Source organism: Triturus cristatus, chromosome 2_2, assembly GCF_964204655.1.
Source record: "Triturus cristatus chromosome 2_2, aTriCri1.1, whole genome shotgun sequence".
NCBI lineage: Eukaryota > Metazoa > Chordata > Amphibia > Caudata > Salamandridae > Triturus > Triturus cristatus.
The window spans coordinates 118810383-118821183 of NC_140582.1; the positions used below are offsets into that span (position 1 = coordinate 118810383).

General features: G+C 41.1%; 1 protein-coding gene across 1 annotated transcript in view; it reads left to right on the top strand.

Annotated features, from left to right (window-relative positions):
• The window catches only part of SLC49A3 (solute carrier family 49 member 3), a 270078-nt gene extending 260744 nt beyond the window's left edge, over positions 1-9334 (top strand). Inside the window, exons 8-10 of the mRNA XM_085641124.1 lie at positions 974-1131; positions 3103-3215; positions 4046-9334. Coding sequence (XP_085497250.1) covers positions 974-1131; positions 3103-3215; positions 4046-4182 — 408 coding nt within the window. The 3' untranslated portion in view covers positions 4183-9334. The remainder of the gene's footprint in view (positions 1-973; positions 1132-3102; positions 3216-4045) is intronic.
• The last annotated feature ends 1467 nt before the right edge of the window (positions 9335-10801 follow it).

The following is a 10801-nucleotide window of genomic DNA, read 5'->3' on the forward strand; positions in this document are numbered from 1 at the left end:
AATCGGTCGCGCTGTGCGCATGACGGAACCGCTCCGTCACGGCCCCGCCCGCGCAACGAACCTTCAGCACGGCGCGGTAATCCGCGCCGCGCTGAAGGGGTTAAAGCAAACAGATACAGACTGGAGGAAAAATGGTACACAGGCTTTTAAACAAAATATTATACCAAAGCAGCTGCAGGCAATGACAGAATTCTAAAATTCTAAAACATGAACAAATTCCCAGTATTTTCTCTAAAGAGAATGTGCATATGAAGTTGAACAGTGAGTTTCCTTTTAACCAGTAATATTTTAGGCCATTTATTTGCATGAATGTCATTTTGTAGTTAAAGGAACACGGATGATCAAATCAAATGTACAACTGTGGTTTTAAAGCTATACAGCTACATACAGGGTTAAAGGAATTCAACGGACATTCAGCAGCATTTCAACTTTTTTCCAAATCAAATTAAATTGCTTCATCCTGAGCTGAAGAGGAATACACCACCCTTTCACTGGCAGTAGCAGTGATGGTTTGCATATGGCTGCTGTACTATTTAGTGATTTGGAGAGAAGTAGTATTTATTATATAAACAAATATGTAACAGGGTCGAGGGCGTGCTGCAGCACCTGTTGCACCCCTACTTCCAGCACCCTTGGAATATACGTATAGTAGACTTTGGGTCAGCATCCTTCAGTTGCCATCCTTCGGTCACGACCCTCCAACCGCTGGCTTGAGACTCTATCTTCCTGTTGGCTCTGTATGTATCCTTCCGCCTCCTTTGGGTGTAAGAGGGACTATTTCACCTTTGATAATGACACTTAGTCATTACACTTTTTGGTTACATTTATACTCTCTTGAAATTGCATTTACTCTGTTGAAATTGCATTTATTTTCTATTATAAAAAAATATTACGTAAAATATTCTTTCCATAAAATCTGATTTAAAGTACAGCTACAAAGAAAGGTTTTAGTCAATTCTTTGTTTTTCCTCAGGTGTCAAGGTTGCCAGGGCAGCCGGCTTTGGTGGCTGTATTCTGTTCCCTCCTTGGATTATTAGCATTTTCTATCTATCCCATCTCGTTGGAACTCGCTGTGGAATGTACCTATCCCGTGGGAGAGGGCACGTCAACAGGCCTCATCTACATCTCTGGGTAAGTGGACACTCAAGAGTCACTCTTACAGGGCAGGTGGCGTGTGCATGGATCTGCGCATGCGGCTAGACCCAACAATCCACAACTGTGTTCACACTAATGCTGCTTTCCTCCAGCTGCCTTTGTCACTTGCTGCTGCCCCATGATTTCTCAGCTATCTTCCCTCTGGTTATTCCCATATTGACCTCTCTCACTCTGACTACCCTTTCAGATATCAAGAAAAACAACAGTGGGGCATATCTGGAGTAGAGTGTCCCTTCCCTGGTGTTGAACTTCAAAGAAAAGCCCTGGACCAACCTCTAGTGCGCTCATTTAAAACTGAGAAGGGGGCACCTAAGTAGAGTTCTTTTAGGGCATTTCAAAGAATGGAGTCCAAAACTCAGTAGTTTTCTAAATGTCTCTTATTTTATTTCCAAGTCTTGGAAAAAATTGCCACCACACAAATGACCACGTATACCCTCTTTTTTTCTTGACTTATTGAAAAAACAAAATCTTTGAATCCAGTTGTTAGAGAGCGACGTGCATACCAAAGAACATGGCGCTGGTTGTTTTTTGTTTTAAAGACGAAGCACCCTGCAAGATTGGTGTACAAACACACCGGTCTCCCCTTTCTCATATATCCCAATTCTATCCACACACAGGCACACACCTTTCACGCCTGCAGAATTCAGGGTGGCAGTAGGCCCAGGGCGACAGACTCCATGGTACACGGGTGCAGCCAGTAGGTAATGTCACCACTGGAGTGGCCTGCACCCCACAACAATAAATCAGCTGCTACCAACTATTAAAAGTGTTGTGGCCTAATAATGGGCAGAAAATGAAGATCAAGAAGGCACAAGGCCACCGCTTGATGGACTTTCAACCCTGCACGGGGCACAATGCCTAAGATTACTGCTGCTGAGATAGTGTTCGCTCAAACTTTCCTGGCTACTCCCTGTCCTAACTTTTGTCCTGCATCACTGCCACCAGTGGCTTTTTGGCAGATCTATTGCGTGCACTCTCTCATTGTGCTGCCTTGCTCACTACAACATGTATTTTTTATTTTTTATTTAATGTTTTATATAGTACGAACTAGACCTGAGAAATCGAGTATCAGAGCGCTTTACATGAGCACCAGTTTCGTTACAGAAGGACACATTCATTTTTGTTAGGCACAGCGACATTAAGTGATTTGCCTAGGATCACAGGATGTTTTAGCATCGTTGCTGAGACTTGAACCCGGTTCCTCATCCTATGTTGTGCTTTTCATTTTGTTGTTCCAGGTTATTGAGGCAGGGCCCCCGTGCACTGCAATATAGGGTACATGAACTAGAATATTCGGGGGCAGATTTACTAACATCTCACAAAATGGAGTGCAGCAACCCAAGTTGCTGCTTTACGTTACAATAAGGGAGAGAGCAGGGAAGCAGCATATCTACTGATATGGTACTGTCCCGCTCTCTGAATAGCGCTGGTGCATAATCAGCCTGCCAAGCGCCACACACACACCTTTGCACCATAGTGCCAAGATGTTGGCGTCATGTCTAGCATAGGTTTTGCAGAGGAAGGGTATCCTTTCAGTACAAAATACTACTAAAAAAAAATTCCTACTTCCGATGTGTGCTGTACAGTACAGAACGCATGCGAATTCAGATACGTTTGGAGAAAGAAAAGCATTTCTCCTAGTAAATGCCAGTCTCTAAGAGGCATTATTTTTTGTCTCTAAACCCTGTCTACTGTTGTTAGCAGATAGGGCTTTGTGTCAAAAACAATGGGTGGTTGCATGGAAACACCCATGTACCACCCATGGAATGTCCCCTGTTGCAAAGTAACGCAAAGCAGCTCAAATTCCAAATAAACATTGTGCTACAGTTTGTGTGACTTTTATGATACAAATCGAGCACAAAATGTTTCTATATCTGCTTTTCTGTTTGTTCCCACCTTTCCTTCTCGCAGACGTTAGCTCTCACAGAAACTTTTTCCTCCTTCCAGGCAGATCCAAGGAATTATCTACATGCTGTTGTTTCAAGCCACCACCAAGCAGTTGTCTGATGCGCCATTGTCCACATGTAACTCTGAAATGGATTCAGCCCTAGATTGGAAAGGTATAGCTTACTCTGTTACAATTTATGTTTTTGTTGACCATTTTGCAGTTATAAATGTTTTGCCTTGAATTTCCTGATAACAGCAGGGTACCGAAAGAGAGGCAATAGACAAGAGCCATGCCCTCTTATGACAGTCTTCTATATCCCCAATTTCCTCATGTTGTCCTGAGAGGCCCAGCTCATCAGCATGTACCTGTCTGGGCCTAGGAAACAGATACTGCAATCTCACTGTATTTATTAATTTATTTATTTATAAAGTTTTATATAGCGTCAACATGACCCGTGAGTGTATCAGTGCGATGTATCCCGCAATCACACCCACATTGCAGTCTAGAAAAAGCATTCCTGTGTATGATGCATTCATTTTATTTGTGAAAATATGCTTCAACTCTTAATAAAGGGTTGCCACATCCAATTGTTTTGCCTTTTGTTTTATGAAAAGATTTCTCAAGGTTCACTAACACGTACAGAGCAGGAACTCATTGGCCCACAGCACTGCCTGGTTCCTAGACCCATAACATGTACTCAGTAGTGCAGTTGTGAAAGACTCCCATATACATATAAAATGGTGCATAAGTTCAAGCAGTGCCTCTATGACCTTTAACCCCTGGCTCCCATCTGCCCAATGGGTTACAAACTCATATCCCTTAGGGGTGGTCTCCATCCAAACTTCTCTCAGAAAACAGTTTCATGACACGTTCAGCTCACCTCTTGTTCCTTTTCTAAGCTCACTTGCAAATTAAAGTTTAAATTATACCTTTCCATGTATCTAGATCAATCTTAGTTTGTCTTGCATAAAATCTAATATTTTATTTCTTGTTTATTCCCAGTTCCAGTGCTGCTAATGGCGGGTATAATGAGCGTGGGGTCCTGTTTCTTCGTCCTGTTCTTCCACACAGACTACAAGAGACTCCTGGCCGAGGGAGGAGGCGCGGCCATCACACAAAGGGAAGAAGATTCCTCCTAGTGCCCACATCTCAGTTATTTATCTTTGTACTTTCTTACAGCTGCTCACATCAAGGTTTTATTAAAAAAAATCCCTGTTTCTATGAAGGTTTAATCGAGCTATGCATCCGAGCACTGACACGGCCAGCCAAGGTTCAAGCACGGGTGATGCGTCTCCTGAAAAGAAAAAGAGATATACACTGCAATTTTTATTATAAAAATGGTGCTATACTGTCTTTTTAATCAAGGTTTGTTAAATTAACACCGATCGGGGAATGTTTTACCTCTTGAGATCTCATAGTTTAACAGGTTTTTTAGAGCTCTACTTTATTAACTATTTTGTAAATTAATACTGAGTTGAGAAGATATATTTGTATTTATTTTGTAAGTCTGCTGCCTTATGCTGTGGTATACATACATACCCACTTGGACCAGTGAACCCCACCATGAATACTAAACAGCATGAAAGGACCAGATGTAGGGGATCCATAACCATCTTGTAGATGTACCTGAATGCCAGCAAACCTTTGCACTTTTTGGCGCGCTTCCCATTCCTTCTCGGTGGGTTGTTGAAGATGGTTGATGTATACACGCACACTAGCACTCAGTTGTGCACTTTTATTCTGGAGTGCCCACTCTTTCCCTTCTCCACACTGTTAGGCAAAGTCATGAGGCATATGAAGGGCCGGACTGGCCGTAGCTGGCACCAGGCGTTTCCCTGGTGGGCTGCCAGGGTAGGGGCTTATTTCGGACCCCTCTGGGGCCGTTTTTGTTACCGGAGGTCGGTTTTGCAGCATAGCTGCAATATCAGGCCCCTTTAACGAAGTGGTGCTTTCGCTTGTCTAGCACCCCCCCTCCCCCCCACTTCAGGCCGGCCGAGCTGTTTGCCAGGGCCGATTTTGGTTTCCAGTCCGGCCCTTTTTTGTGTATTCTGGGTAGGAAATAGATGTCTCATCCTCCCAGGCTTTGGTGATGTTTGGTGACCTTAATTGTTCAAATAAGTGTCTCTTAAGACAACTTTGAAGATTATTCATTAGTTTCTCCACTTCTGCTTCTTACGTAGAAAGTTTCCACCAGAGCCCAGGAGTAGAGCCTTTCGCCCATAATTGTATGCCTTCTCAAAAAAAGCTGTCAATCAAGTCAATAATGATCAACCATTACATCTAAGCTTGTCGACATTTATTTAGTGATTTACATCCACCTTTTCAGAGTCCACTATTAAGGTCAACTGTAAGCCCTACTTGTGTCCTGTTACATCATTTCTATTTAATGCACCTTTCTGCGAAAAATAAAGGCTTTTTTTATATGAAACTTTTTATTCAGTAGTTGCTCAGAATACAATTCATGTCAAATATTAAATACAAACCGCAGGTCAATTGTGGGGATTACAGACTACATCCATCTACAGCAGTAATTGTCTTGTTAAATATAGTGCACACACATGGAAAAATAAAGGCTTTTTTCATCCTTTCATTGTTGATATCTTCACAAAATGTACTTTAACATATCAAAATTTTTAGCCTAAGGTTCCTGTTTGTGGAATCCTTACCTGCTTTCGTCTTAGGCAATCGAATAAACTATTTTATTTCATCCAAATTTCTTTTGTTGGGGGCAAATTTGCTAATATTTCATGCAACACAGCAAGGCAACTTCCTGCGCTGCATTTCTTGAAAGGAAGAGAGCACAAATGCACCATATCTACTATGATATAGTGCAGTTCTGCTCTCTCCTAGTGCTGGTACACTGTGTGCTGCCTAGTGTCAACACAGGCACCCTTGTGCCATGATGCAAAAGTGCCTGTGTTACAAGCAGGATAGTTTTTGTGCAGGACGGGATGCCTTCCTGCACAAAAACAAACTAAAGAGGCAATTTACTCATTCACCTACTTTTCCGGGACATGGGTGGGCCACTATAATCAAATTTATATTCTTTTTCCTTTCTGTGTTAAGATTTGTTTCTGAACCTAGGGTTTAGGAACCACAATTGATAGGATTATCTTTAGGGTGGGATCCACCAATTACAAATAAAGTTTAGTATGCACAGAGTTGGCCCCTATAGACCAGTGGAGAAAACCAAAATGTGCAAAAATAACCCCTATGGATCTTTTGGCTAAACTGTTTAGCAGTGGCGATCTTGATCTCACTAAATGTTTAGCGGCTTAAGCAGATGGTGCTCACATCTTAAAAGCCTTTAACAACATAGCTAAAGAGGTGCACACACTTTTGACTCATCCGATTTTTAACTTCTCTGGCAGAAATACATGTAGATGATTAAATAGGCTATGTTCTAGAGAACACAGGAGATTACAGAAGGCTATTAAGCCCTCACAGAGAGATAAACTATTGATAGCGACATGGTCGTGCATCTTATAAACATGAGGTCAAAATGCTTAAAAAAACATTTGAGGGAGGCCGCTTGGGATCAGTTACTTGATGCGGGTTGTTTGAGAGATTGTTAACTTTGATTTACCTTTCTTCTAGAGGTGCGGTTTGTTCCCGCATTACCCCTTATTTGTGGTCGAGTCATTTCACGGAGATATTCTGCCATACCTTTTGCCTTCAAGAAGATAGTACACACGGTGTTTATAGCCTGAGAGAGCTGCATCTAGAGCCTTATTAAGACTACGGTGGTCCATAGGACCGCTGTAGTCGCAGTCCGAATATCTCCTGCAGTATTACAACTGTGGCGGTTGGACCACCACTGGACAGCTGCAACCACTGGGAATCAGTGATCCCGCAGTGGTGGCACAGTGGTCTGGGGCAGCAATATGCTGGCGGTGCCGCTGCTGCACTGCCAAGCATATTACGAGTTGCCTCACTGCCCTCCTTTTTAGGGCAGTGGGCCCACCATGAAAAGGGTGGCGGTGAGGAAACCAACAGGGCCCTACAAGGACCCCTGTTGCCTCTAGGCCATGGGGTGCATGCAGGGGGACACATGGCGTGCCCCCCCTACCTGTATGCACCCCCCTGTTAGTAACGTGCTTTGCGGTGCCTTTCTAAGGCTCAGATATGAATCTAAGAAAGGCACTGCTCACCAGATCAGGATATAAGTCCTAATCTGGCTGGCAGAGTGACTATGGGTTTGGCGATCTCGCCGCTCGGTGCTGGTGTGGCAGCCCGCTGCTAGACCGCCTAACTACTAACACGTCCCTCAGTATTTTCACTATCTGAAGTTGAGAGGGGAATTAAAGTGTTGTCAAAAACAAAGCTCCAGGACATGATGGGATCCCTTCCAATTTGTAGCTAAGTGAGCCGTAAATCTGGGCCTCGGTACTTGCCCAAACACTTAATGCAACTGTCAAGGAAGGTCTTCCCTCCTCATGGTCAGCCTCGATTATTATTCCAGTGTTTAAAAAAGAGAATAAGGATGACCCAAAGTGCTAACATCCCATCTCTTTAATTGACCCTGTAGTTGAGGTTATTAGTTGGGCGGTGCTTAACAGGCTTTCAGCATGAGGCAAGGAGTACCATACCTTGTCAGGTCTTCAATATGGGACAGGCCTCAGCACCATCAATCAATGCCTTATTTTCCAACTTATTATTAACAGGTGTTTGGTGGCGAAATCCGGCTTGGTGTATATGATCTTCATGGACTTGACTCAGGCATTTGATAGAGTCAATAGAAGTAAATTGTTGAACTTACCGTATGCAGGGGTAGATCCAGATATTATAATATTTCTTAGCGATGTGCATATTAACATGTTGGCAGTTGTACAGTATAATAATGATGGCTTCTGTACTAAGTCTTTTAGGGTCATTATTGGGGTGCTCAAGGGTGTATATTGGCCTCGTTTTTGTCCACTCTTTATATTAGTGGTCTGGAACACCACTAATTGATAATGTTCAGGATTTCCCAATGTTGTGCAAATGGCCTCTCCCCGCATTATGATATGAAGGTGATGCGGTTCTTTTAGTCAGAACTGCGGTAGGCCAGCAAAAGATGGTGGACTTATTTGCAATGTTTCTGGGTACGCTAGATTTAGCAACAAATTGCTGTAATTTGTGTTGGTGGTGGGGTGGTGTGCCCAAAGCCATCTAAAGTCAAATCTTTTTGTATTCATGGGGATGTGGTGACTTAAGATGATTCCTTCTCACAATTAGCAGTGCCATTTGACTCTGCACAGATCTGGTCTCCTCTAGTTAAGACCGAGAAAAATTTGTATTTGAGGGCTACCTCATTTGCTTCTGATTTTGAGGCGAGACTGGGAAAGAAACTGTTGCAGGCACTCCTTAAAATTTACCATGCTAAATGTACCTCTGTAGTCTATTATGGCAGAGACATCTGGGGCTACATGGATGTTTCTTCTTTTCAGATAGTTGAAAATAAATACTGTAGGTGTCTTTTAAATATACTGCAATGTACCCCAGCAATTATTATGCACCAAGAACTAGGAGTTAACTATCTATGTGATACCCTGCCCCTTTGCCCACATTTAAGATGAATTTTATTTTGGTCTCAGTCTGAGACAAACCTTGATCAGGATATCATAAGGGATTGTGTATCTCTTGATAATGCCCATAAAATTCCCTGGTTAAAATACTTTAAAAGTTCTTTCTCCTCTCTAGGTCACCCCGATTTCTTTGATTGCCCAGTGACTATAAGGAATGTGTATCTAAAATGGACCACAAATGTTTTTTTATCCTGCTGTCTGGCCAATAGATTTTGCCAGGAATCATCTAAACCTTGTGTCCATGCTTATACACTTTTAAAAACAGTTAGCATGATGGAACCATATTTAATGTGGGTGAATAAAGGTAACCATCATTGTTTACTGACATGGTTTAGGTTGAATCAATGACATTGGCTTTTATCTGTCCCTAAGGGCTAGAATGAGTGATCTAAGCCCAGAACTTGTGACTGTGACCTAGTGCCTCCACAAGACATGCTTCAGTTTGTCATGCTTTGTGGTTTTACCGCAAGCCTTAAAGAAACTTTATTTTACCACTTTTTTAAAATCATTTTTTTAGACAGGTGCACCCTGCTTTAATGTATTTACAACAGTTGAATGAAGATTTTATATGTTATTTTGTTACTCATTTTTCAGCTGCAGTATTTAAAACCAGACAGACATCAAATGATTGAAATTCTGTAGTATTTGATTTTTTAACTATGCAAGAACTGTGATGGATTATTAATTCTGAAATAAATAACAGTGGATTGATGTTTTATTGATATACACTTTCATAATATTTCTACTCCTACCCCTTGTCACAAGCATGCAGTGTAACCCGCCTCCTGTGTTTTTCGATATGGCTGGTGAACCCTCCATGGGATGGAACTCCTAGATATACTTATTTAATAATTATTTAACAGCTAAGAATGGCAACAAGTTTGTGCTCAAAGAAAAAAATAACTATTGTTGTATTTGCTTGGCAGATAAGCTATTTGAACATTTATCTCCATGTCAACCTCCATCTGGGTCATCTTCTGGTGACTACAAGGAGGCAATTGATATACTTAAGTTGCTATTCAAGGATGAACATATATTGCCATGAGAAGACACACATTTTTTACATGTCATCAGCAATGAGTCTATTGATTCTTATGTGGCACCATTACATATTTTAGCTTCTCAGTGTAAGTTTAACGGTACGCTTGATTTATAAATAAGGGATCAAATAGTTGTGCATTGTTGAAACAAAACAATTCAGGAACGGCTGTTGATATAACACAGTCTTTCATTAAAAGATACCATTGACATTGTTAAAAGTGCTGAAGTCACTATTCGTTCGATCAAAGCACGGGCGGAGCATGAAAACCTCAATGAGAAAGTTTGTTTAATCAAACGCAAAAACACTACTGAGAAAAAGGATACAAATTAGGATAAATATTGAGGAAAGGGTTAGTCAGGTAAAAGTCTGTCTTTAGAGATGTCAGGTTCTGTGCAGTCTTTGTGCAGGTGCTACAAATGTGGTTCACATTCTCATTTAGCTAATTCAAAACTTTGTCCATATGTGATCAGCTAACCCCTTCAAAAAACAGACACTTCAAAATCATGATTAATGTAAAAATATTTCTGTTATTGAAACTCTTCCGATTCCATCAAAAATATTGATTTGGAACCACATGTACCTTCTCAATATGAAATTGTTATTGATAATGTGGTTACCTTGGAATTAGCTGACTCTGGTTCTCCTTTTACTGTTATTTCCGACATGTTTTTTTTCAAATAACTAGATAGGTTTAACTTTATTCGAACCAGACATTAAGGCTTTTTTGTATTATGGTAATATTATTAACTTTCTTGGATTTTGTGTTGTAAATATTCACTTCAAACAGAGTTCATGTCATGACCAGCATTTATGATTCTCTTCAGAAACAGCATTTATTAGGTTGGAGATGTCAATGCTATTTAGAGTTAACTCTTAAACCTAGAACTGATGCTTCTATCTTGTGTTTGTTTGTGACTAATTCCATGTACTTTTTTTTGGGATCAATTTTCTGTTATTTTTAATGGCACATTAGGAAAAGTCAAGGGTTGTTCCCACGAAAATTAAGTGAATTGAAACTGCCATACAATTCTGATGCAAGATGAGGAATGTGTTCATGACTGTTTGCAAATAACTTTTTTTATTTTTGGACAATATGTGCAAAGAAATAATTACTCAACCTATAGAGTCATCTCAGTAGGTGTCTCCTAA